The sequence below is a fragment of the Enhydra lutris genome, unplaced genomic scaffold (genome assembly GCF_002288905.1).
Source record: "Enhydra lutris kenyoni isolate GAN:26980312 unplaced genomic scaffold, ASM228890v2 scaffoldscaffold22, whole genome shotgun sequence".
NCBI classification, from domain to species: domain Eukaryota; kingdom Metazoa; phylum Chordata; class Mammalia; order Carnivora; family Mustelidae; genus Enhydra; species Enhydra lutris.
This window is the reverse complement of record NW_019154106.1, coordinates 30,383,811-30,411,180: the sequence shown is the minus strand read 5'-3', so window position 1 is coordinate 30,411,180 and position 27,370 is coordinate 30,383,811. Positions and strand designations below refer to the sequence as shown.

General features: G+C 37.8%; 1 protein-coding gene across 1 annotated transcript in view; it reads right to left on the bottom strand.

The window, feature by feature from the left end:
• Nucleotides 1-2,175: 2,175 nt before the first annotated feature.
• Nucleotides 2,176-27,370, bottom strand: part of LOC111149926 — a 270,882-nt gene continuing 245,687 nt past the window's right edge. Inside the window, exons 25-30 of the mRNA XM_022507207.1 lie at nt 22,915-23,067; nt 22,104-22,205; nt 17,034-17,170; nt 15,425-15,604; nt 5,137-5,287; nt 2,176-2,303 (exon numbers count right to left, since the gene is read on the bottom strand). Of these exons, the coding sequence (XP_022362915.1) occupies nt 2,176-2,303; nt 5,137-5,287; nt 15,425-15,604; nt 17,034-17,170; nt 22,104-22,205; nt 22,915-23,067 (851 nt within the window). The remainder of the gene's footprint in view (nt 2,304-5,136; nt 5,288-15,424; nt 15,605-17,033; nt 17,171-22,103; nt 22,206-22,914; nt 23,068-27,370) is intronic.

The window sequence follows — 27,370 nt, the reverse complement described above, 5'->3', positions numbered from 1 at the left end:
AGGAGGAAGGTCACTCATAAGGACAGAGCAGGGCTATCCTCGGGCTGAGTTAAAAGCGGCTATCAACTGCTGAGATGCCCCGTGCAAGCTGTCATCCACAAAGGAAGTGTCGCTGCCTTGCTGGTAAAATGTGATGTGTTGATGACTGTTATATTACATCTAAAATCCCATTTACTAGTAATAGAAAAGTTCAGTTAAGAGTTTTGCCTTATGTCTCCTGGTACTTGATAGAGCGTTGTGTGATATTGCCAATTTTCGCTTCAGGCGTATTCACATGCAACAGTGAAGACTTCACAAGAATTTGCACATTTGATCCAGGGTGAAATTATGCCATTTTCATAGCAAATCAACTTTTCTTTGGCAGCAAAATGATAGGTACTTTTGCACCCAGAGAAATGTCTTTGTTTTCAAAGAATTTGAGAAAATTAAAAAAAAAAGAAAGAAAAAAAAAAAAACGAAGTTCTTTGTCTATGGGGATTGTGATCCAGGTGTTCTCAGCAGAGGCCCAGCAGGTAAGAATCCTGTTGTCCTGCTTTCTGACCTGGAGCACTTCCTTAACCTTTCTTATTTTGACTTTCTTCTTAAAAAAAAAAAAAAGGAAAGAAAGAAAGAAAGAAAAAGAAAAATGGGGGTCACATGCAATCTTTCTCTCCTGTGTGTCACAGGCCGTTCTGGAATGCCTTCCCATCTCTAACGTTGTACAACAGTGTCTGCAAAAGGGCAAATTGCTGTGGATGTAACGTGAAATTTCACCTCAATGTGCTCTCCTTTTAGTGGTGTTGGAAGCAGCAGGAATTTACTCATGCAGCCCTACTGATTTGCAGACTGGGAGTAAATACTAGGCCTTTTGCAGCGATAACCAAGAGCCCCCCTTCAGTAGACATGATCTACTGCATCCCATGATGATGGTGGATTGAGGAGTGAGTCAGCTGAGCCATTCTGTACACACCTAGCCAGGTTGCAATTTATACTCAGACAGAGCTGTGAGTGGCTTTCAGAGGAAGAGAGAGAAGAACAGTTCTCTGGAAATTTTCGACCAGGATCAGAAACCAAACTCTGCTTTGTCACTGCTATTTAAAACACCACCACCACCACCAACAACAACAACAGATTCTTTCTCCATTGCAGGAAGAAATTAACAGATAGGTTCTGGGGGGAGGGGGGGAGGGAGAGGGTGGGGGGCTTATGGACATTGGGGAGGGTATGTGTTATGGTAAGTGCTGTAAAGTGTGTAAACCTGATGATTCACAGACCTGTACCCATGGGTCTAATGATACCTTATATGTTAATTTAAAAAAATTTAAAAAAACAACAACAACAGATAGGTTTTTCTCTTCTTTTCCTATAGTGTTCCTTTCTAAGATTGCTAAGGAGCTCCCTTAACTCCTTACGTGACTTTTCTTTTTAACAGTGCATAGATCCTTTCTCTAAATTCTGTGTTGAGGACACAGTCTATGACTCTTGCTTGCTGAGCTTAGTCTGGAATTACCCAGCTTTGCTTTTGGAAACAACATGTTCTGTAGAGTCCTGCATTGCTACTACAGGCCAAACTGAAGGGAAATTGGAGGAGGAAAAATTGATTCTTGTGGTATTTCATTTTTATTCAGTAAATAAAAGATTTTAACATGAAGGCTTGGAAAATATGGTGGCCTAACCAGGAAAATGTCGGTTTAGGTCAAATTTAGTGTTAGGTGGTCAAACAGTCTATTTTATTATTGAATTACAGACACACACACACACACACTACTTGCCTCCACTAAATTACATATATAAATACATACAATGTATTTATAACAAGCAAATATAAATTACACATGTGTTTATGTGTGTGTGTGTGTGTGTGTGTGTAAATATATATATACAAAATGTTACTTGCCTCTGCTAAATTATTTTTCAATAATAATAGTAGTTTCCTGGTTTTGTCTGGAAGAAAATAGATCTAAGATAGTTATTTTATTGACATTATTTTGCCTAGTTTTGTTGCCTCTCCAAGAACATATTTGAGGCATCAAATGCCATTCTATGTAAAATGTGGAGGGTAATAACTTTTTTTAAAAGATGTGATACAAAATTAGAAAGGATGAATACTTGTCATACCATAGCAAGCATGTGACTGTATACACATAGTTTACGCCCAGCAAAATACAGCACAAAATGCGATGGCTCTCATAGAAATTAACTGTGTAGATGTACCAGGAATTGCAGCTTGTCAGGTTGTGACAGCACGATGTTTGTGGCTTCAGGGCCCTGCTGCCTTCGGATTCTGGCATAATTTGCCCTGACCTCCATCAGTTGCTTTAACTCTGTTAAAAAGATTATTTTGAGAGACATGTCATGTATTTATAGAAAGTAATTAAAAAGTCCAAGATGATGAAAACTCAAAGATCCCTCAGAAATCCTTGACTCCCACCCTGGACTCTCTCATTACACACTTGACTTGCTTATCACATCAGATACGTGTTAACATTCTTTGGATTTCTACAGAATGGCATTTCTGGAGAGGGCTTCCTTCCAGGCTTTGTACAAAGCCTGAATTGGGAGGCTAACCTGGGAGTGGTCTAGAAGTTGAACCCAGTGAAAAGACGGTAAACACAGTAGTGTGAACAGTGTTCTAATTCGATGACAAATGGCATAAAGCACTCTTTTAATTTTGTTGGGGGTTTCTGTGAAAGAAATCATTCTAACAGCATCTGATTTGTTTTGCCAAAACAAATCCATTTTTCAAAAACCCAGTGTGATCCTTTGATGACTGACTTTCACATGCTAAATGTTTTCACACTATAGTATATAAAATAAGTTATAGAGTGGTTAGTTTTGAAACTGCCAGCCTGCCCTATTTTCTACCTCATAGTTAAGCCAGTAGGTCACAGCAAAATTTTGAGTGGAATGATTAATTGTCCCTTTGTAAATAAATACATAAATACATGTGTGTGTACGTGTGTGCTAGTAGCCTTTCTCTCCTCTTTTTAAAAACATCCTGAATATTTAGATTTCTAATTAAAAATTATTTCTAATTTAATTATTCCAGGAGAAACAGTAAATGGCAACTCATATAGCGAAATAAATTTCTTTTTTTCTCTCTTTTTTTTTTAAAGATTTTATTTACTTGACAGAGAGAGAGTAGGCGGAGAGGCAAGCAGAGAGAGAGGAGGAAGCAGGCTCTCCGCCAAGCAGAGAGACCGATGTGGGGCTCAATTCCAGGACCCCAGGATCATGACCCGAGCCAAAGGCAGAGGCTTTAACCCACTGAGCCACCCAGGCACCCCGTGAAGCAAATTTCTAAAGAACAGCTTAAACTTTTCTATCAGTCAGATTTCCTAGAATACATATCACGCATGGAAAAGAACTTAAGACAACTGGGGAAAACCACTAACCTTTTCACCAGGAAGGTAACATGGGAACCTACATTCTGAGGAAAAGAATCGACTTTCACATCATAGTAATCCATGTGGTCACAGAACTGAAGATGTAAAAATAAACGTTTGTCTACACAGCCTTGTCCTTCGACCACAAAGCTAACATGGAAGAAAATGGTAGGGAAAGTAACATTTGCATTTCTTGTTTTCTCTCTCTCCTTCAGTATTTCTTGGTAACAAGCTTGCTTCTGGCAAGGGGGCCTACATTTCTCTCTGTGTTTTGGATATCCTTTTGGCCAGTTGCCTGAGGCATAGTTAGCTTTATTTATCAGAAAGGCCCAAAGAACACAATGAGGCCAGGAGGGTAGGGGCCAGGCAACAGAAGACCATCCCAAGAGTATAAAAGATTAAGCATAAATAATGAAGAAAATGGGAAAGTTCTTCCTACTGCACCACTTGTTTGTTTACTATTCAATTGTACTGCAATATTTCAAGTGTGTTCATATTCCTAATTAGATTGAAAACTCTTTGGGGGAAGGAATCTTGGCTTATATTTCTTTTATAAGGCTACATAGTTTGGGAACACAAAGACTGTCAACTAATACTCACTAATGATAAGAACCCCCAAATCGGTGTGTTCCTCTAAGTGTAATGAGGGTCACCAAGAGCTGGGGTGGTGGGTAATGGTGAGTGATGAGGACAACAGCCTAGAAAGAATACAAAGATTAGAGCCTCTTCCTTGATGTAGGATGGCACTGGAAGAATAGTTGTGGCATCCCTGACAGCAGTGCTAGACATCCCAATAAGTCCTTGTCTTCCTACATTTCAGTCTTTATTCCTATACTTTTGTTCTGGGCTAAATGTAAAGATATGATTGCAGCTGTTTTAAAGGTTCTGGTTTCTGTACCTTACATATAACACAGTAATAACAATTTTATGGTGACTTTTAAGAAGAAATAATCTAGTATTTGTTCTTTTAGGGATCCCAGGTGATTCACTTCCTAATCTTTTGATTTCTTTTAAAGTGATATCATGTTCTTCAGAATTCCTAAAAATTATGTCTTCATTAATGTATACCTACCCCCAGAAAGGGGCTTTAAATACCTCAGGCAAACAGGATAAAGGACAAAAGTTGGTTTAATAACAAATATATGTTCTTTTCCATTTCTATTACTTCTAAAATGAGCATATATATTCTTATTATTAAAAAAAGAAATCTGCAGGGGCACCTGGGTGGCTCGGTCAGTTAAGCCTTCTGACTTTGGCTAAAGTCATGATTCAGAGTCCTGGAATCAAGCCCCCCTTTAAGATCCCTGCTCAGCTTAGACTCTGCTTGTCCCTCTCCGTCTGCCCCTCCTCCCCCTGCTCATGCATAAATAAATAAATAAATAAAATCTTTAAAAAAATCTGCAAACTGTATAGTTGCAATTAATAAACCATTAAGTTTTAAATAACTTGAAAGTAGGAAGTCAACAGAGCCTCCTTTCCTCAGGGTTTATGCTAAGGGAACACATTCAAATGGGGCCATTTAGAATTTCTGAAAATAAGCCCCTTGGATAAGGCTCAAGGGTAACAGAACTTTGAATTCTTGAGTGCAAACAATGTCAACAGCACAAAAGTATATAAATTTAACTTTAGCAACACCGAGTAGAAAAGTGTGGAAGAAGGTAATTATTAAAAAGCATCACGATGGGATATAAAATTCAGAAAGCAAGCTCTTTAAAGAGAAGACTATTTTAATTCTTCAAAAACTCAATGGAAAAGAGACTGCCTCCCATACCTTTTTGGGTTATAAAGCCACGTCCTGTGGAAACGCAGATGACCATGTCTCGTTCTATGTCGTCCCATGAGTGAATTGGTTCTCCATCAGGTGTGTACAGTGTTGTGGCTGGGCGGACCATTTTAAGACGAGAGGAGCAGTCACTCAGCAGCTGAAACACAAAGGGACTGACGTTTTGGAACGTGAAATGTCACAACAATAATTAAGTCTTAAAGAATCAACTCCTTTAAGGGAGCTATTATCCCAGGTTGAATATTTATTTTACTTGTAATTTTTAGAAAGAGGTATAGAAGGAGCTGGAAGAAGAGCATATGAAATTTCCCCGAAGTGCTTTAACAATGAAGAACTTCAGTGCTCTTAGTGGATTTTTCCTTGTAGTTCTATTTCCATGTGGAAGAAGGCATCTTGCTATTAAAAAAATGCCTAAATATGAAAGACAATTGAGAATCTAGAGAGAATCTTGAGACTTGAGAATCTAAACTTGTCAAAATAGCAGAAAGTAATTTTGTTTGTTTCTTTGTTCCAAAAAGCAAGGAACCTGAAGGACAAAAGCACTGACCCAGAGATGGGGTGGCCTAGGCCTCTGGCTTCTCCATGACCTCAGACTAGTCAGGCAACTTCTCTATAAGAAGAGACCCTTCAACTATAAAGTCGAAGTTTTTATCTAAGACCTCTTTGATTCTATGATTAGGAAGTCTTTTTTTTCCCCCTTTTTAATTTGGAAAATTTAAAAACTATCTATAAGAGCCTTACTCAGTTTTTCTCAGTTTTCCCTGAAATATTCAAAAAAAAAATATATAGAGATACAAAGTGTTGTTAGGTCCCCCAATAATGGGTCCGTTATTAAAGGAGCGAGACTGATATAAAGCGAAGGTCAAGCAAAGCTTTATTCCGCGCCAAGCATCAAGAATCAGACTGAACGTTCGGGGCCACACCTCTTACAAGAGAGGGCGACCTTTCTCTGTTTCACAGACTAGCTTTTAAGGGCAAAGGCCATGTGGTTGGGCCTGGCCCCGCACAGGTGGCCAATGAGATTGTAACACACAGAGGAAACTCCACAGTGATGTTAGGTCACACATAAGTGACCAATTGAATTACAATTTACCCTATAGTAGACATTTGACCTAGCCTATCACCTTGGTTAGAATTGGCGCCCAAAAGGTGCCCAAAGGGCAGGGCCCATACTCCTTGGTAACTAGGGAGACAGTATGCATCCCCCCACTGATCGGATGTCTCCACCTGGCCTGACCCACCGTTGTATTTGGGCTGTTACCTGGGGCTGGTTTCCGGGACTTGTTTTTAAGTAAGTCCCCTGGGGGAAGGGGAGCAGGGACAGTTTAAGGGTTAAACAACAGGGTTATTGTTTAACCTTGATGGAAGCCTCTGAATAGGTCCTTACAGTGTCAACAGTACTAGAAAGATCAGTCAATATGTTGTCAGACCCCTAAAGGCAGTTCCATGAACGTGTGAATAAGACTTTAAGACAGAATAATAAAAGCCAGGAGGAGGAAAATTAGAGGTTTCTACACATTTGCCTATATGACTTTTTCCTCCCATATATGCCAAACGCCTGTTCCTCCAAAATGCAGGAACCACGTCGACAGGAACCACAAAGATAGATCTACTTAAAGGCTATGACTCACGAAAATGAGGCCTGGCAGGGGGCAGAACTGGGCACATAATGACACCTTGCATATGGAAAATGAATCAGCAATGTGAAGCAAGACAAGACAGTGATGAGACAATGTAATCAGAGAGTGCAGATTCCACCCACTACTCTGGGCAAGGGATGAGTGAATTGAATTGAGTAGAATTGAAATTACCCAAGAATACATTCCCTTCTGCAGATCGTCAGAGAAGAACAGTGGGAGAGTGGTCTCAGATCTAGCCCTAGCCATCCTGCTAGGTAACGGCCAGTCAGCAGCGGTCTGACTCCATACTGTGCATGTGAACCAGCATGCGGTCTGAAGATCCAGTAGAGGATCCTGACAGCTACCAAGTCAAAATTTAGGGCAACCAAAGAGAACTGATCGATCCTGTCTGTTTTCTGTCAAAAAATCTCTCCTTGTATAAGGAGGTATAGATAAAAAATTAACAGCAGCAACAATATGAGGCTTGTGAAAGTATTCTACAACATAAAAAGCTGTATGTTTTACACTGTATTCAAGGGGAAGAATCAGTAAAATATTTACAGCAGAAATACATTTTAGAGAATATCTGTATTGGGTTTTCCCAAAATCCAATAAAATATGGCTTCTGTAAACACAGACATGCGCATGCGCACAAAGGCCATGTGGTTTGATGAGATGACAGCAGTTTAAAGAAAAGAAGTATCACTGAGGCATGGGCAGACGTGATGATGACGATAGTGATGATGATGACGGGAACAATAACAGCAGTTAACATTTATTGACACATTTCTTTTCTTTTTTTTTAAGATTTTTTTATTTTTTATTTATTTGACAGGCAGAGATCACAAGTAAGCAGAGAGGCAGGCAGAGAGAGAGGAGGAAGCAGGCTCCCTGCTGAGCACAGAACCCGATGTGGGGCTCGATCCCAGGACCCTGGGATCATGACCCGAGCCGAAGGCAGAGGCTTTAACCCACTGAGCCACCCAGGCCCCCCTACTGACACATTTCTATGGGATAGAAACTTTTCTAAAAGTTTCCAAGTTTCCAAGGACAATCTGATTTCATTCTCTGGAAAGACTTATTATCTCCATTTTATTGATGATGAAATTGGAGAACAGAGATTAAATTTCTTAACCCAGGTCACACAGCTAGTAAGAGAAGGAACAGGGTTTCCAACTGGGATGAATAGAGAGCTAAATGAAAAGAGGAGAGAAGGTAAGGAAATAAAAGACTCAATAGTACAATTAAAATCTCTCTTGAAAGCAGAAAACGAGCAGACTGAATATTGTAGAAAATCAAATCAGTATTAGGGAGGACTAAGTGGAGAAAATCTCAAAGGATATAAAGAAAGCATAAGACATAAATTTTAGGAGAGAAAGGTTAAACATCTGGAATGTCAAGACATCAGATATTAAACCTATACATTATTGGTGTTACTGGAGAGGAATTCAGAATAAATTAAACTTAAGCAACTATTAAAAAAAATTGAAGGAAATTTTTCTGTCCCAACAAAGACCCATATTTTCAGATCAAATGGGCTAACTTAGGACAAGGCAAAGTTAATAAAAAAATGACTAACACTTAAATATAATTGAGTTGAAAAGTCTGAATTTCAGACATGGGGGGAAAATTCAGTTATATTTAGACCTTTTTTTCTGCAAAAATGAATGCCAAAGAAAATGGAATAAAATACGAAGTTTTTAGGAGAAAAGTTTTTAATGTAAGAATTCTGTATCCAGCTGAATTTTTACTTTTTGTTTCAGGCAACAAAAGATATCCTAATGTATACAAAGCTCACAAAACATATCACCTACATACATTTCAGATTATTAAGAAATGAATGAAATTCCTTTACTATGGGAAAGTCATAATATGAAATGACTAATAGTAAGCAGTGAGACCACAAGAACATGAGATATAACTGCTATAAAAAAGTGGTCAGAAAATAAATGAATTAACAATTTTAAAGTCTTCACAGAGAAAAAAATGAAGTAAAAATGCAAAGCATCAAAGGGACATGGGCAAGGAAGAGAAAACAAAGCATTCCAACTTTCTAGTTATCCATGAGATCAAAAGATGCTGTTTTTTTGGTTTTCCTTTGTTAAGAACATTTATTTTTATGATTATAACCAATGCAATAAAACCTAAAATCAGAATAAGTGAAGTAGTTCATCTGTAGGAATAAACAAAATCATGTGAACTTAATATGATTTTATTCTTAGAAAATTTATGTGAATCGAGTAAGATATTAATAATGAGAGAAAAATGCTTAATAAAATGGCCAAGCATAAAATAAATTATAAAACACTGATAGTTTTTTTGTTCACAAAAATAGGCGTTTAGAAAATAGAGTTGAAAATCCATCCTAACAAAAAACAAATTAGGAATGACAATTATTTTAAAATGTGCGATGCAGGGCTCCTGGGTGGCTCAGTTGGTTAAGGCTCTGACTCTTGATTTCAGCTCGGGTCATGATCTCAGGATCCTGAGATCAAGCCCCACGTGGAGCTCCCCCGCTCAGTGTGGAGTCTGCTTGAGATTTTCTCTTTCTCCCTCTCCCTCTGCCCCTGCCCTACTCACCCCCATGCACTCTCTTTCTCTCTTTTTCTCTCCCTCTAAAATAAAAAAATAAATCTTTTTAAAAAATTACAAAAGTTTACTGAAGGACAAAAAAAGCATATATATGTATATATACATATATATAGACACACAAACACATAAGAAACAATGCCACAGAATTCAGTCAGGCTGCAAAGATTGAATATCATGAAAGGTGTTGATTTTTATGAAATTTATTAATAGCCTAATACAATTACAGTCAAAACACCTGCAGGATGATTTTTAGGTGTTGAAATGTAATTCCAAAATTCATCTATAAGCATCAACATGTAAGGATATTCAAGTAAAATCTGAAAACAAAGTACAATAGGCAATTTCTATCAGATAGCAAAATATAAAGCTATAATAATTCAAGAAGTGTTAGATACATTAGATTTTTTAGGAGCAGAAGCTAATTAAGAATTTATCATATTATAACATTTGTAGTCCAGTTCAGCTGGGATTAGTCAGTAAGTAGGGCTGAGATAATAATTTTAAGCCAACAAATAAAGCAGACAAGTAGCTTCAGTCAAATTTTACAGAAGAAGAGAGTTTCACACAGTTTAAAAAGTAAACGAAAAAGGCAAAATTATAAAAAATTTGAAGAAAATCTGATGACTCTTCATATGACTTCAGGATAGTAAAAGACTATCAGAACACTTAAAAGCAAAGAACAAACTTTTAAAATACATTAACTTCTATACATTAAAAAAACCATAGACAAAATTGCAGATTTGTTACAATAAACCTAATAAAATTACATGTAACAGTCTTATTGCTTTAAAAAAAGAAAATTCGTATCAGTGTGAAAACTATGTCCAATAGAAAAATAGCAAAGGATTTAACAAGAAATTCACAGATAACTGATAAATGATAAATCAAGTCAAGTCAAGTCAAATCAAATCGAAATCACTTATAAAAGCAACTAAAGACATGTAAACTAATGCATGGATATAACATTCCCTCCTGTCAAACCTGCAAATACATTTTTCTAAATGACTACATTTAACATTGTTAACACCTCATGTATACAACAGGTAGGCAGAAACTCTCATTCACTATTGGCAACAGCTACCAAAGTTCTCAAGCATGTTTACATAATTTGACCTAACAATCCTTCTAAGAATTTATTTGGGGAAATAATGAGAATATTAAATATATATGTATGAATAATTATATTATATATTAGATTATATGTTAGGTTATATATCATATAATTTTATATATATCCATTGGAACATGCTTTATGACAGCAAAACATTAGAAAGAACCAAAATGGAAACAATAGAAAACTGAATGAATAAATAATAATCTGTCCATTTGATAGAAGATTATCATGCCATTAAAAATAATTCTTTTGTTAGAGAATGTTAAATATATGGGGGAAAGTTGCAACAGTTTCTTAGGTGAAAAATGCAGGTTGCAAAATTATATATACCATGTGATCTGTTATGATCACAATGGCAAAAAAAATTTATAACTTTATAGCAACCACAGAAATATAGCCACTAAAATTACAACTGGTGATTTGTGGGTGACAGAATTTTCATTTCCCTCTTGGTGCATTTTCTTTTTCTAATTTTAATTCAGTGATTACATGTTTTTATATAATTTGAACACAAAACAAATGTTATTCAAATAATCAAAAAATTCGTAGAGATGACAATTGAGTCTCATGGTTTTTCTTTTGATTTCTCTAAATTTTCCATAACAATAGTCACTGGCTTAGTCTGCTCAAGCTGCCAAAATAAGTATCATAGACTGGGCAGCCTGAACAACAAAAATTCATTTCTAGCAGTTCTGGAAGCTGGGAAATCCAAGAGTAAGGTGGTGGCTGGTTCAATTTCTGGTGACAGCTCTCTGGTTCTTTTTTGTGCCCTCACATGGTGGAAGGAGAGGACTCTCATTTCCACTTCTTACAAAGGCCACAAATCCTATCAGGTTAGGACTCCACACTTATTTAACGTCATTTAACCTTAAATACCTCCTAAAAGCCATATCTCTAAATACAGTCACACTGGGGGTTCAGCTTCAGCATAAAAATTTGGGAATGGGAGGCACAATTCAGTCCATGGCCGTTCTTTCACTTTTATGCTTTAAGACAACCAACAATTTAACAACTGGGTTTCTATCTGGGGTGGGAGCAATGAGGAACTGTCCTAAAATACGTATGGACAGGTCTCTGGGAAAAACTACCGTAGCTTGAAAAGATCTTACATAAAGGTAATTCTTAAGTTTTTCCCAACTCTACCACTAAAATGTCACTATTTTATTTATTAAGATTGTATGTGCTACTTATAATTAGAAAAATGAATGTTATTTAATAAAAAACATATACTAAATGCAAAATATGAATTAAATATATGGCTATTTCACTTGGTTTTCACAAAGATCTATTTACATGAGACAAAGTTAATGAGTTCAAAAAATTCTTTAAAAATAAATCTGAGGGGCGCCTGGGTGGCTCAGTGGGTTAAGCCTCTGCCTTCGGCTCGGGTCATGGTCTCAGGGTCCTGGGATCGAGCCCCGCATCGGGCTCTCTGCTCAGCGGGGAGCCTGCTTCCTCCTCTCTCTCTGCCTGCCTCTCTGACTGCTTGTGATCTCTCTCTGTCAAATAAATAAATAAATAAATAAATCTTTAAAAATAAATCTGAAATAAGGCATTTTCAGTACAGAAAGGCTGTACAATATCTAGTCAGCTTATGATCTTCAATGACATTCTTAATTCCTAGTTTTTCACATGTATCTAAACTTACCAGGTATCATCTTTACAGTGGGTCATCTAAATGTATGTTTATAATTTTGCAATAACAAAAGCTCGTGATAAGGAACGATGTTCTGTGCATAGTTCTCACTCACAATCTATTTTGGGGATTTAGTTTTCAGAGACTGGTCTCCTCAGGATAGGCCACATGGGCATCACAGGACTACTGCAGACTCCCTGCGGGCCTGAGGTACTTGCCTCGACAAATCACAAGGACCTGTTTCCCATGCTTTCAGATTCTGCTTATGCATGGAGAGCTGTGTACAACTGAGAGAGAAAACACTGGTTTTGAGATTCTGTAGAATCAAAGAGATGTTGCAGGGATGGGAGAAGACAAACGCTTCAGGACCGTAGAAGAGGGGTTGGGCAACCATAAATCAGAGAAAGACGCCGGCCCTGAGGAACGAGCCACTAACCCTGGAGAGGGAGCCGCCTTAGTGCACTGATGACGGATGAGCCTGTGCCTGTTGGAGACGAGAGTTGCTCTAGCAATGTTCAAAGAGTGGGTAGGAAGAATGTGGTTAAATCATCCAGAATAGCCACAGCAGTGAAAGAAGCAGAGAGAAAGTCTGCATTAGAGGGGATTCAAATACCATCTGGGGGTTTTATTACAGAAAGTCGAGTGAAGCACATTGAAATGTGTTCTGTTCCTCGTCTCGCTGTAAAAAGTACCAACCAACCATTGAAACGGAGTTTCTTTGGAGCTGGTGGTGTTAGCCAGACTCCCCAGTGAAATCTGAGTCCGACTCTTCTTGTTGTCTATTTGTTTCACACACAGTGCCCTCTCCAGATGTATTCTTTGTAGCCGGATAGCTTGGATGGAAACATTTCTAACTGATCACAAAGGATCTCATGCAAGTCTCCAAATACAAAAACGATAGCATGGGAAAGAAAAGGATAGATATCAGAAATAACTTTTTTTTTAGTAAAGGAAAGAAAGAAACAATACGCAGAAGATTTCTAGACATTTCCTAAGTATCTTTCTACATACTGAGACCACATCAAGCTCCGTAACACATTGCTTGTGCCCTACCATTACCTTACTCAGAGAAAGCTAGTGGCTCAAACACGTAGTGGACTGAACTGTATCCTCCCCAAAACTCACAGGCTGAAGCCCTAACCCCCTGATGTGCTTATATTTGGAGAAAGATCCTTTAAGGAGGTAATCAAGATTAAATGAGGTCATAAGCGTTGGGCACTAATATGACAGGACTGCAACCTTATTAGAAGAGGATGAGGCACTAGAGATCTCCTTCTCCACATATGCCAGGAGGAAAGGCTATGTGAGGACACAAAGTGGTGAGGTGTGGCTGCAGAGTCCTTTTCAGAAACCAACCCTGCTGGCACCTCGATCTTGGACTTTCCAGCCTCTAGGATTGTGAGAACTAAATTTCTGTTGTTTAAGCCATGCAGCCTATGATATTTTGTTACAGCAGCCCAAGTAAACTCATCTAGATAGCCTGCAGGGTCCCTCATATGCTTCTAAACTATATCTCCAGAAGTATGTCTCTCTCCCTGTTTCTGGGTCCAAGCACTATCCATGTAATATGATTTATGAATCCTAACAACCATACCTTTGTGTTCAGTGCCCTCATCCTTATTAATGCTTTTTCTGAAGCATTAAGATATTAAGTCTTACCCATTTCTCATGTTTCATCAGAGGTTCTGATTGATTCCTCTGCGGAGCCTTTCTCCTTCACCCCAGGTGGGCAGCGTTCCCCTTGTCTGAACTCCTACTGAACTTCCTGCCTGCACTGCTAATTTGACCTTGATCACGTGCTGCTAGTACTTCTCTGAGAGGAATGTCAGATTCCTTAGCTCACACATTTTTCTTACAATCTGAATTCATCATTACAAGATCTAGAACACAGAGAAAAATACACCAGAAAGAAACAGCACCTTTATTAGCTCACCAGCAATCAGACCATCCGATAACTACTTGCAAAAAATAAAATGCTTCATCTTTTGTTCTAAGTGTATGCATGTGTATATACAGAACCCAACTCCACACGCCTTATGTTATGCTTCTTTCACTTAGTCTGGAACATCGACAATTGTCATTATTCTTTCCAAAGTTGATTTTAATTGAGTCATAGAGTACATATAGTACATATAGTACATAGGATAGAGTCAATACTCTATCCTATGTATATAAATTACCAAATCCTCAGTGATGCCTGTTTAAATTATTTCTAATATATCTGTGTTATAAATACCTTGTGATAAATATTCTTACCAAATATTTCTTTGTATAAACTCATTAAAAATCCCCGGGATAAAGTTCTAGAACTCTTCTGAGGGGCACCTCCTACTCTATTTGCCCTTATGAGCTTCCATGAACTCCTCCAGATCAGTCTAATGCCTTGTCTTGTCCTTCCCTCCAACCAGCATCTGACTTATATGACTCCCTCTTGACTCAGAAAAATTATATGAAAACATTTCACAAAATTAAAAAAAAGCTAATTATTTGAGATATCACCACAAGACTTTTTAAAAGTCTACCAAAATCCATTCATTAGTTGCCTGAAGTTTTTATGTAAAGACTAAGGCAAAATGTCAAATTTTAGGACTATATCCTTATTTATTTATTTATTCATTTATTTGAGAAAGAGAAAGAGAAAGGGAGAAAAGAGGGGGTGCAAACGGGGAGAGGAACAGAGGGAGAGGGACAAGCAGACATGAAGCTCCATCTTACGACCCTGAGATCATGACCTGAGCAGAAATCAAGAGTCAGAGGCTTAACTGTCTGAATGACCTAGGCGCTCCAACTACATCCTTGATATTACAAAAATTAATGAACTGCTACTCGACATTTCCTTAGTCAGTGTTTTAACTTTGGAAAAGGGGAAACCTTGCCACAGTTCCAGGACTCTGGGCAGTAAGAACATGATTAGGTTTTCTCTAAGAATACTATTGTTTTCCCTACAGAAAACATATCTAGTGAATAATTCCTGATGGGGAAAAAAATCACGCTTTTGCGAATCAGGTTTTAAACACAACAGGAAAACTATTTACTTTTTTAAAATTTAGATTTTTCCTCTTTGGCTACAGTGGTTTTAATTATCATTGGTCCCTCCTAGCCAGGTGTCATATTCTGATTCACACACATGTCAGACAGCATTAAGCTCATTTAATCATTATATCCACCCTGTTAGGAGAGTCATACTCCCATTTTACAGATGAGAAAATGAGGTTTAGAGAGGAAAAATAATTTGCTGAACCTGACAGTCTAGAAATGCCGAGCTGGGAATTGAATCCAAGCGTACGAAGCCATCTCCTTTCACACCAAATTTACCTCTGAAATAGTTTTGCCCCAGGCGTAAGTGCCATCTTCAGGTCTGCCTCCATTTAGATAAATCCACACACGTTTTGCATTCGGTTGCTGATACAGGCTGCTCTGTCCGAGTGCGATACGTGTAGTTTCAACTGGAGAGTTTCTCTTGGCTTGTGGTTCTTGAACTGCAGAAAGGTGCGCCTGATAAGAAAAGCCCAGCGAATACCAGGGTTAGAGAACTGCCCGGCTAGTGTGTGTATGAAGAATGTGATGAAAACAGAAACACTCATGATTGCAAATAATATTTTAAAAATTTTAGGAAGTGGGGGCGCCTGGGTGGCTCAGTGGGTTAAGCCGCTGCCTTCAGCTCAGGTCATGATCTCAGGGTCCTGGGATCGAGCCCCGCATCGGGCTCTCTGCTCTCTAGGGGAGCCTGCTTCCTCCTCTCTCTCTGCCTGCCTCTCTGCCTGCTTGTGATCTCTCTGCCAAATAAATAAATAAAATCTTAAAAAAAAAATTTAGGAAGTGTATTACCCTCTCCCATCATGGACTCTTCTATGAATTCCACTTGCTTCTGTGAGCCACCAGGAAGGTGGTAATAATAATAACCCTTGGAGTAACAATAAGGTACTTTTTTTGGCAAAACACTTCACTTTCATTTACAATTTGGAGAATGAATGGAGATGTGTTTTTGGATTTCTATGTGGTGTTTCTCCTACTGAGCAATTTCTCTGCATCTAACCAATGAGTTTTTGATTAGAATCACAACATCATTTTCTTTAACAAAAAATCTTAAGGGAATGTGCATGACTGTTGAGTCTTCACTCTCTGTCTTTTAAAATACAGCAGCCAGCCTTATAATTTGCCAGATCCCTGCCAGGAAGCTTTTCATCTTACTTCAAGCATGTCCTAGTTCAATGCTTTGCATTCATTCCCTGGTCAGTGATTTATCCTTCTTAGCTTGGCAAGAAGTCATATTTCTAGCAATGTCAATTTCTTTTTTTTCTAGTAACCTTGACGTGGGCACACACCTAAGATTTAGATTGAACACATTCCACGATTTGAGAAACTCTATTAAATAAGAACATATCATTTTGATGAAAAACTTCACAAAGCAAAAAGTTTTCCCAGGTCTCTATCCCCAGTCCTCTCTCAACAGCTGACCTTTCTCTTCTCAACTTTTTTATGTCTGGCAATCCTGACTGATTAACCAATTGGACTGAAACTGCTTTTTGAATTCCTCACTCCTGAATGTCTCCATTGCAATTAGTATTTTGCTCCTTGCTCTTTCTACATATTGAGACATACCCTTAGGAGTGATGAGCAATGAAGCCATAAGGCTCAACTTGACTACACTTATTATAATTACCTTTGTACATATCCACTGGGCCTTTTTCTCTTCTTTGCTAAGGTCATAATTTTTGGTCTCCATTCAAACAAAACAGACTTTCATACGAGCTAGCTCTCTTTCAGATAACTACTCTCCAAATGCCAACTCAATGCTTGGCATATGCTTATTTGGTCATAACTGACCAGATGCTGAGGACATATTAATAGCTTAATTTTAAAATTCAATACTACCTTATTAAAGAGGCAGAGTCTTTAATGTCTGGAGTCCTGAAGAACGTACCTCTGTATGTCTTATGAGATCCATGAGTTTAATTTCCTCTTGAGTCTGCTCAGTCCAGCCTCCCTCCACCACCACCGGCTGCATGGGACTTTTGTTGGGAACCATGGCGGCTGGCTGACATGCTGCTACTCGCCGCCCTGGGGAAAGAAGGCCCTGGTAATGTTGTTTCTGAAGATGGGCTTTCAGATTTCAAATAAATTGGTTTGGCGTTCTATGCATAAATCATTCCACTTGGGAGCATAGGCTAAAATACTAAATATATCATAAAAGCAAATATGCCTAAGGTAATAATATCTAACAATGCCTCTTCATATGGGAGTTTGAGGCTTCAAATAGCCAGGATATGCATATTCACTGTACAGATGGAAAAGAAAGATAACATGCTGACTTCCACAGTGGCCCGGGCCTCTCCTGCACGATATGGTTCAGTGGTAATTTAGTCAAATAGAATCCATGACCTATATAGTCCATCATCTCTTCCAGTCATGGAACATATGTTTTGTTCTCTTTACTAATAATAAGGCTTTCCCCAACAATTAGCTTAGCAGCCTGGGGATTAAGTACTTCTAAAATAATATTAACCCAAGAGACAGGAGGCCTTTTTCTCCATCTAATAATACCCACAAGCACGATTAGTTTCTGACACCTCTGCTGTGCCCTTTAGGTTGTTAAAAAGCTGTGGTAAGAGAAAATTTTTATCGGAATACTGTACTCCAAATAATAATACGCATTATTTAATAAGTGTGTTGATTTAAATGTATGCATTCTTCCAGCTAGTCCACTTAAAATTATAAAAGAGATTTAAAAATCATACTTACAAAATTGTTTTCTTTTTCCATGTTGAAGATAAACTCACACTGAGTCTCATACTGATTCCTAAACTTCTTAAGTAATGATAATGCTTTCTTTCGCATGTTGCTTCTAGAAACTTATGCTGCACACCAGCTGTCAATCAGGGATTGGGCTAGATGAGGCCAATCCAAACATGTTCAAGACTTAGTCCTTGTCTCGAGTTTGGTGGGGAAGGCAGATGTCAAGGAAATGATTATACCAATAATTGATTGCAATTGCTGCTCCAGAGAACAGGATCTCTAAAAGTATCTCACAGGGGCCGCCACCCTAGTCTGAAGTGCCAGAGAAGGCTTCTTTGAGAAAGTAATGCTGAGGTGGATAAAATAATGGAAATACTAACATCAAATTGAGTCCTTTTTTTGTTGCTAAGGGAGTCTTAATATGCAGATTTTCAGACCATGACTACAAACAGAACTCTGAAAACAATTTAGTATTTGCAGAGAATAAAGCAACTGCACTCTTGTAAGCTCAAGTTTGTGGAAATAGATCAAGCAATAAAAATAAATGGCAGCAATGACTTTTCAGGGAAATCAGAATTCTACGTACCTAATAAGCATTCTATGCAATTTATGGATGTAGAGAAAACATAATTGAATCAGTCAGCCAATGAGTTACAGTGGCAATGCCATTAGGTTATGAGCTTTGGAGAAGACCATAGTTGTACAAGAAAAATACATAACACAAATTTACGCAAATATAGTTTTTAGCTTACTCTATTCATAAAGAGTAGACGACACTAATTTATGACACATAAATATTTTATTTATAGTGCCTTTTGAACACTAAAACTTTGCTCAACCAAAGAGAGCTCAGCAGTAGTTTATCATTTACACTCTTAAAAGCCAAGATTTGAATGCAGGAAAAGAGCAAAAACCATTATGCTTTATTTGTTTTTTGTCAACTTGCTTCTAATGGTCTTAAAAAAAATGAATGCATTTGCACTATAATTTTCATAAAGAGACATAAATTCATCATAAAAGGTTTTGGTTCAGGGAAAGATGTTCATAACAAACTACTATTTATGTAGGTAAGAATACAAATTGAAACCAAGAAAAATGTATTGATTAAATTATTTTATTTTCCTATTACATTCTCCATATATCTTATTTTAGTTCGTATGAGATCCGGGGAAAGTAACAATAATAGCTAACAATTAATAAGGAAACCTAGAGAACGTGAGTGCTTTGCTATTCTTTCAAATTGTAAATCTCACCCAGACAGCTCCCCTACCCCCTCTCCCTTGATCAGAGGCCCACCCCGGTTCAGCATTATCTGTGCTTGGGAGGGTAAGTCCACCTCACCTGAGGTTTTAGTCGGCAAATCCCTTCAGCTCTCATACTAAATAAAATGCCCCAGCATCACCTTTATTTATAATAAATGTGATACTTTGGCGTAATCTGCCATTTCTTCATTTCACTGATCATTTTTTAAGACCCCCAAGTCAGAAAATGGGCTGCCTTTTTAGTAACCCTTATTCTAATATTTGAGTATTTATTATGTGCTGCACATGCAGTAAATACTTGACATTTCTTATTTCATCATAAAACCCTACAAAGTCATTACTAGTATTGTTATTAATACTAGCAATGACCACACTTACAAATGAACTGTAAAATCAGCTTAGCACAGTACTTTATATATGCTTAATCAATACTTGTTGCATTCACCAATGGTTATAATAATGGAAAATAATCTACTTAGCTGCTCTTCCATCCAATCCCCAAGAAGCTCATCATCCAACAGGGACTACAGTTAACTGGACTTTGACTTGTTCTTATTTATCTTCATAATCCCGACAACTAGAAAAGTTCTTCCTCAGAGTAGGTATTTTATATGCATGTATTGAATTTACATTTAATAGCAGAAAATATAACAGTTTGTCAGTAGAGACAAGATTTATCTTAGCACTAAATTCTAAGAGAAATTTCATTAATGGATTGCTCCATAATGGACACCATCTGACATCTATCAAAAGTGATACTGCAGATGATACCGACTGAACTTTAAATGCTTTTTTTAAATAAATGCCTTTTTAATAATTATAATGAAAGCTGAAGACATAATATAAAATCAGAATACAGTAAAGGCAGCTCTGCCTGGTGTTATTTTCAGTATGTTGGTTTTTATTGATTTAATTTGATACAGAAATAGACCTTAGAAAACTCAGTGGAATGAATGGTTGAAATTCTGTTCATTCTTTAATTCAGTCCTTCTACAAGTATTCACAGCACAAATAAGAAGGTAGTAGAATTTATAATGTAACATGGGGAAGATAGTCACATGACCAGGTAATTATATTAATGTAATAATGATTATCAGAGGGGAAGTTCAAGGTGTGATAAACTGCATTATTCCTAATGTGGAAAAGGGAAAGTTTAGGAAGAAATAACAAGCAAGCTGAAAACCATTTAATCAGTAGAAGCAATCCAAAAGGACAAGGGAGAGAAAAGTTGAGGCAGAGGAAACTAAATTGTGCCAAATTCTTGGAGTTAAGAAAGCTCCTGATATGTCTCCAGGACTGAAAAATAGTCCAAATGGTGGAGTGGAGAGAACAAAGAAAGAGAGCAGCTTACACAGGACCATATCATGAAAGAACAAGTTGAAGAGTTTCATCTTTGTCTGAAAGATAATAGGAAACTTTGAAAGGTTTTATGCCTGGAGTACCATGACAGCTTTGTATTTTTGCCTGATCACTCCAGCTTCAGAATGTCCCCATTATGCATAGAATAGAAACTACTATCAAGACTGGAAGCAGGGAATCAAGTCACAAAGCTGTTATAGTAATCCAAGGAATAGATGACAATAGCTAGACTTTAGATAACACAGTTGAGGATGGAGACCAGATTCATTTGAGAAGATAGGTTGGAAGCAACAAGACTTACTGCTGTTTGCTTCGAGAAAGTGAGAGAGAGGGAGATGCCAAGGATAACTCCCAGGTTTCTAAGATGGAACACATGGGTGGATGGTGGTAGGGCCCACTGCTAGAAGAAATGAAGGAGATATTGGAGTGGTGATATGAAAACTTTAGTTTTGGACATGCCCAAGGGACATTTTGGTGAAAATGTGTAGTAGTTAGAATAGCAGAGATTACCAGTCATGATAGATGTTTTTCATGTAGACCCAATAATTCTTTTGGAAAGAACTGAATAATAGTTATTTCAACCCAGATTTCCATTTAGGGCACTTACAACTAGTTGTGTTGCTTATTGAAGTAAAATTCACATGCTTTTGACAACAGACAGTGTGTCTACTTAGGAGTTGAAATCCTGTCAGAGCAATGACAGAGCCTGAAATGTATTCCTTTCTAGACTATAATACACTAAAGTCCATAATACACTGTTTCTCCCCAAAGAACCATCTGGAATCTCAAGTGTTTGGAATTGTATAACGTCTAGAACCTAAGATTCTATGACAGAGAGAATGAAAGAGGAGAACAAATACTGCCAGTTGATCACTTTGACTGTGAATAGCATATCTTATGCTGCCTAACTTGAAGAAGCCCTGCTGATACTGACCTTTGAAAAATTCAGTACTTCTCACTCAGATCATAAAATAAACAGGGGCGCCTGAGTGGCTCAGTCAGGTAAGCCTCTGCCTTTGGCTTAGGTTATGATCCCAGGGTCCTAAGATGGAGCAGCAGGGAGTTGCTTCTCCCTCTCCCTTTGTGCTCGCTCTCTCTCTCTCTCTCTTTCTCTCTCTCTCTCTCAACTAAACAACAGCAACAAAAGACTCTCTCCCTCCTCCTCTGGCCCTCCCCTGTGCACATGCTCTCTCTCTCAAATAAATAAATAAATCTTAGGAAAAAAAAATAAAACCAAACCACCAAACAGGCAAACAAAAACAACCCCCAAACTTCTTTCCAAGCAATACCTAAGGAATAGACCAAAAGTTTTGTTTAAGGACTAATTCCAGAGCCCACAAAATGTTACTTCAGCAACTATTTCAATCCTAACATAGGGGTTAGATGACCCAGATACTCTCCTAATTTTAAAAATTTACATATAATTCATGTGGTATTCATTTTAATATAAAAGTTACAAATATAAAATCAGTACCAAAAGATATATTAGGTTTTAGACTTGCTCAAGTGACTTTTGTGACACAATATTTATAGTGCTCAGTTAAACATCTGGTATCTAATAGTAGGAAAAAACTTCCAGCAAATTGGGGTTACATTTAGAATTAAACATGGTGATACTTGATTTAGTTCATACTGACCTTTTAACAGTCTCATTTTGTGTTTCATGGTGTCTAGATCAGCCAAAATTTTGTCCTTTTTTAACCAGTTCTGTTTTTCTACTTTTTCTGCTTTCTGCAAAGCTAGAAAAAATACATGGTTTTTTATCTTGCATTGTGTTATCAACAGTAATTTATCACGCAAGCCAATAATTTATAAAGAACTTTCTGCTCCAAGAAATAGATTCAATTAGAAACAAGTAATTAAAAGGTAAGGGTCATTAAAAGAAACCTCATTTGAAAGATGACAGGGCTTAAGGCATTTCTTTATGGAATGGAGAAGGGGGGAAGAAGAACAGTGCTGTTTTATTATATAGATTTACCATATGCAATAGCCATATTTCATTTTCCACTTCCACAAACTATTTGGAGCTGATGAAAGCCTGGCTTGGAACCATTCATTTTTTAAACATCCACCTACTGCCTAAAGGGTGCAATTCTTAAAAATGAAAATGTGCAGACAGGTCGTCTTCAGTGTGAATTAAACTCATTTGTTATTTTCTAATGTATACCATTATTCTCAGTCTTATAGACCAAGGATCTCTTTATCAACTAAATTGGACATTTTTCCATGCAGAATACTCCATTCCAGTAAGAAAAAACAGGCAACTGTACAAATATAGTACAGCTATCCTTGTGCACATGTTAATTGATGGACTTCCTGTTCTTTGCATAAATGTGATGTTATTATGTTGGCATTATACACATTTAATTCTTTTCTTATGGTGACATAAAATTTATTTCTCTCTTCTTTATATACTTGCTTGAAAGCAAACGAAAACAAAAAACTTACTCTTTGGAGATAGAAATGGTTCACCGCAGGATACCCAGATAGCAATGGGATTTCTGAGGACGAGGGTGAGCAGAGACTTATCTATACCATCCAAACTATCGGATGTCACAGACTTTGGAAACAATTTGGTTTTCACTTTCATTCTCTGGTTTTCTAGTAAACAAATGGCACAATAACCAATGCACGATAAATAATGAATAAATTTGCCTCCTGAATTTGTTTATTCAAAATATTTCCTGTCTCATTAATGAGTCAATTTAAACAGGTAATACCTAAACCAGATGCAAATACATAAATATGATCAGAAATTTCATATGCAACCAAATAATTTAAAGTAATGTGATTATAAATATACTTTAAATTCTTTTCTTATGCTTTACTAGATATGAAAGAAATCTGAGGTGGTTTACTAAAATATCTACTCTGAAGAGGAATAAAAATAAAGAGATAAGAAAACCAAGGAAAGGAGGAAAGAAGTATAGTGATAGAGTAAAGCCAAAGACAAAACGCCTTAGTGTCCTCTTCTTTTAAATGAAGAGTAGTATCTATCTTATTCTGCTGTTGGGAAGATTAAAAGGAAAAAAAAAAAAAAGGAAACAGTTAACAAAACCAAAAGACAACTGACAGAATGGGAGAAGATATTTGCAAACGACATATCAGATAAAGGGCTAGTATCCAAAATCTATAAAGAACTCATGAAACTCAACACCCAAAGAACAAATAATCCAATCAAGAAATGGGCAGAGGACATGAACAGACATTTCTGCAAAGAAGACATCCAGATAGTCAACAGACACATGAAAAAATGCTCCACATCACTCGACATCAGGGAATACAAATCAAAACCACAATGAGATTCCACTTCACACCAGTCAGAATGGCTAAAATTAACAAGTTAGGAAATGATAGATGCTGGAGAGGATGTGGAGAAAGGGAAATCCTCCTACACTGTTGGTGGGAATGCAAGCTAGTTCAACCACTCTGGAAAACAGCATGGAGGTTCCTCAAAAAGTTGAAAATAGAGCTACCCTACGACCCAGCAATTGCACTACTGGGTATTTACCCTTAAGATACAAATGTAGTGATCCAAAGGGGCACATGCACCTGAATGTTTATAGCAGCAGTGCCCACAATAGACAAACTATGGAAAGAAAACCTAGATGTCCATCAACAGATGAATGGATAGAGAAGATGTGGTGTGTGTATACACACACACACACACACACACACACACACACACACACACACACAGGAATACTATGCAGCCATCAAAAAGAATGAAATCTTACCATTTGCGACGACGTGGATGGAACTAGAGAGTATTATGCTTAGCGAAATAAGTCAGTCAGGGAAAGACAACTATCACATGATCTCCCCGATATGAGGAAGTTGAGATGCAACGTGGGGGGTTTGGGGGGTAGGAAAAGAATAAACGAAACAAGACTGGATCAGGAGGGAGACAAACCATAAGAGACTCTTAATCTCACAAAACAAACTGAGGGTTGCTGGGGGGAGGGAGGTAGGGAGATGGTGGTGGGGTTATGGACATTGGGGAAGGTATGTGCTATGGTGAGTGCTGTGAAGTGTGTAAACCTGGCGATTCACAGACCTGTACCCCTGGGGCTAATAATACATTTTATGTTTATAAAAAAAAGAAAAAAAACTATAAAAAAAAAGAAAAAAAAGGAACGTGCTTAGAATAAATGGTGTTTGGTCTATTTAATTGGACGAGCATCCAAAAAATGCTAGATAATATTTTTGTTATTGAATGGACATGAAAGCAACACATTTCATTTGCTAGAGTTAAATCGTTTGGGTTCTGAACATTCTAGGGGCCCAAGCAAAGAAGAAAACACAATTTCAAGATTCACATGGGCCACACAGAGAGATAAATTTCTTAGAAGATACAACTTTTCTGGTCCTGATATCTGAGAGAAATTTATTTCAGGGTCTTCATAAGGGGGTTATTTGTGAGGTAGCAAACAGTATCCTATAAAAGAAGCAAACAATATTGAGAACTTACGACACACTGGGCATTTCACTAAGACCTCTGCATTATCTCAGGTAAATCTCAAAATGATACTCTGAGGTATGTCCATTCTTCTTTTACAGAGTAACGGGGGCTAAACACATAGCTCAGTAGCAGCAGAGTCAGGCTTAGAACCCAGGCCATGTGCCTCCAAAGCCTGTGCCCTTTACCACTATCTCCATAGCAATTGTTTTCCACAATGCAAATTGGTGGCATAACACAAGCTGAGATTCAGTAAAAGGGGGCAACCCACTAATGAACCAGCCTGATTCAAGGATAACCTCTAGATTATAGAGGGGAAGGGATGGCCATACCCTTTTAGTACCCAGCGTGAATACCATTACTTCCAGGCAACTTTTAAATAACAATTTGAAAGAAGAGTCTTTGATATTGTAATCCTCTAGAACCTGGAGATCAGATATTTCATATGCCAAATAAAGGCCAAACTATATGCTTTAATGATTAGCTAGGCATTAAATGTTGACATAATTATTTTAAAAAACTCATTAGAAAAGAGGACAGTAATATCATTGTGAAATAATAGAAAATATATATATTAGTCTCTGCCCTATGTTCCTGGCAGAGTACTTCTACTGGTCATTTTCTAAGTGATAAGAGCACTAGGAGCATCTCTTGTTCAAATATTTTGTCTTTGATCCTGGCTCCTGACACAGACTCCTAAATCCTTCGGAATTTCCTGGATGGTAGCAGTATCTTGCCGTCATCGTCTTTGTCTTCTTCTTCTTCTTTTTAAAATTTTATTTATTTATTTGACAGACAGAGATCACAATTAGGCAGAGAGGCAGGCAGAGGTGGGGAGCGGGGAGAGGCTTCCCGGCGAGCAGAGAGCCAGATGTGGGCCTCGATCCCAGGACACTGAAATCATTACGTGCATCGAAGGCAGAGGCTTAACCCACTGAGCCACCCAGGAGCCCCAGTATCTTGTCTTCTAATGAGACTTTGGGCAGACTCTTGGAGGAAGATTGGTCATCAGAAAGACCAAGCCATGATTAGAACCTTGGAATTTTCTACCCTACTCTTCACTCTCCAGAGTAGGGAGAGAGGCTGGACATGGAATTAGTGAACAATCATGGCTACATGATGAAATCTCCATTAAAAATCCCAAAAGTACAGGGTTTGGAGACCCTCTGAGTTGGTGAACACATGGAGATGGTAGGAGAGTGGTAGGCTTGGAGAGAGCAGAGAAGCTCTGTACCCTTTTCCCACACACCTTGCCCAACTCATCTCTTTCACCCGGATGTTCATCTGTATTCCTTATCATATCTTTTTATAATAAACCAGTAGACAGTAAGTAGATCATTTCCTTGAGTTCTGTGAGCTGCTCGAGCAAATTAATCCAACTGAAAGGAGGAATCATGGGAATTTCCAATTTAAACCAATTGTTCAGAAACACAGGTCTGGACAGCTTAAGTGGGGATGGAATGGGGAGCAGTCTTATGGGACTGAGCTCTTAACCCATGAGATCTGATGCTATAACCAGGTAGAGAGTGGAAAGACTGAGTTAAATTGTAGGACACCCAGCTGGTGTCCTACACCAGTTGCAGAACTGTTTGGTGTGGGGAGAAAACACACACACTGTGTGTCAGAAGTGTTGTGAATGTGATAAGTGTGTGAGAGTAAAGAAGAGACACACAGGAATAAGAGTGGGTTTTTTCTACTCAACTGTACACACAATAATGATCACTAATACTCATTAAATATTTAGTAAACATCAACCAGGCATTATTCTCAGCGGCATATACATTTATATATAAACTCTTATTCATATGTTTTATGAACACATGTTTGTATTTATGAGGACCAAATGAGTATACATTTACATGATTATCAGTGTGGAATTCGTAAAATGAGGAAACTGGGATACAACAAGTTAAACAACTTGCCCAAGATCATTTAGCCAGAAAGGAAAAGAGGTAGGATCCGAACCCTGGAATTCCGGCTCCAAAACCCAAGTTCTTAATCTTCAAATCATGACTCTCTGTACAACAGTGGAAAGCTGAGATCACTCGCTGATTCACTGTGAGCAAGACTCATTTGTATTAAGCAAACTGTTGCTGGGGACGCAGTTTCTGTCCTCAAGCTGTATGCAGTTTAATGAGACACACAAAGATGTAAACAGATTATAATACATGTTCTAGGAGCTGCAATACTGGTAGGTGCCTTCACGGTGCTTCTGGGAGTTTAGAGGAGCGGTGGAGACAGGCAGGGGCAAGGGCGGGCAGCTTGTAGGCAGGAGGTATAGCGAGGACCTCTTCTCTTCAAATAATAGAGATTCTACTGATCCAGCCCCACCTTCTTAAGTGGTCTCTGGTTGATTTTGGTTTTAAATGTAAAAGCAAAAGCTGCTTATGTTACATAAAGTAGCTAAGTTGTCAAATATATTTTATAAATTTGAGGCAACTTATT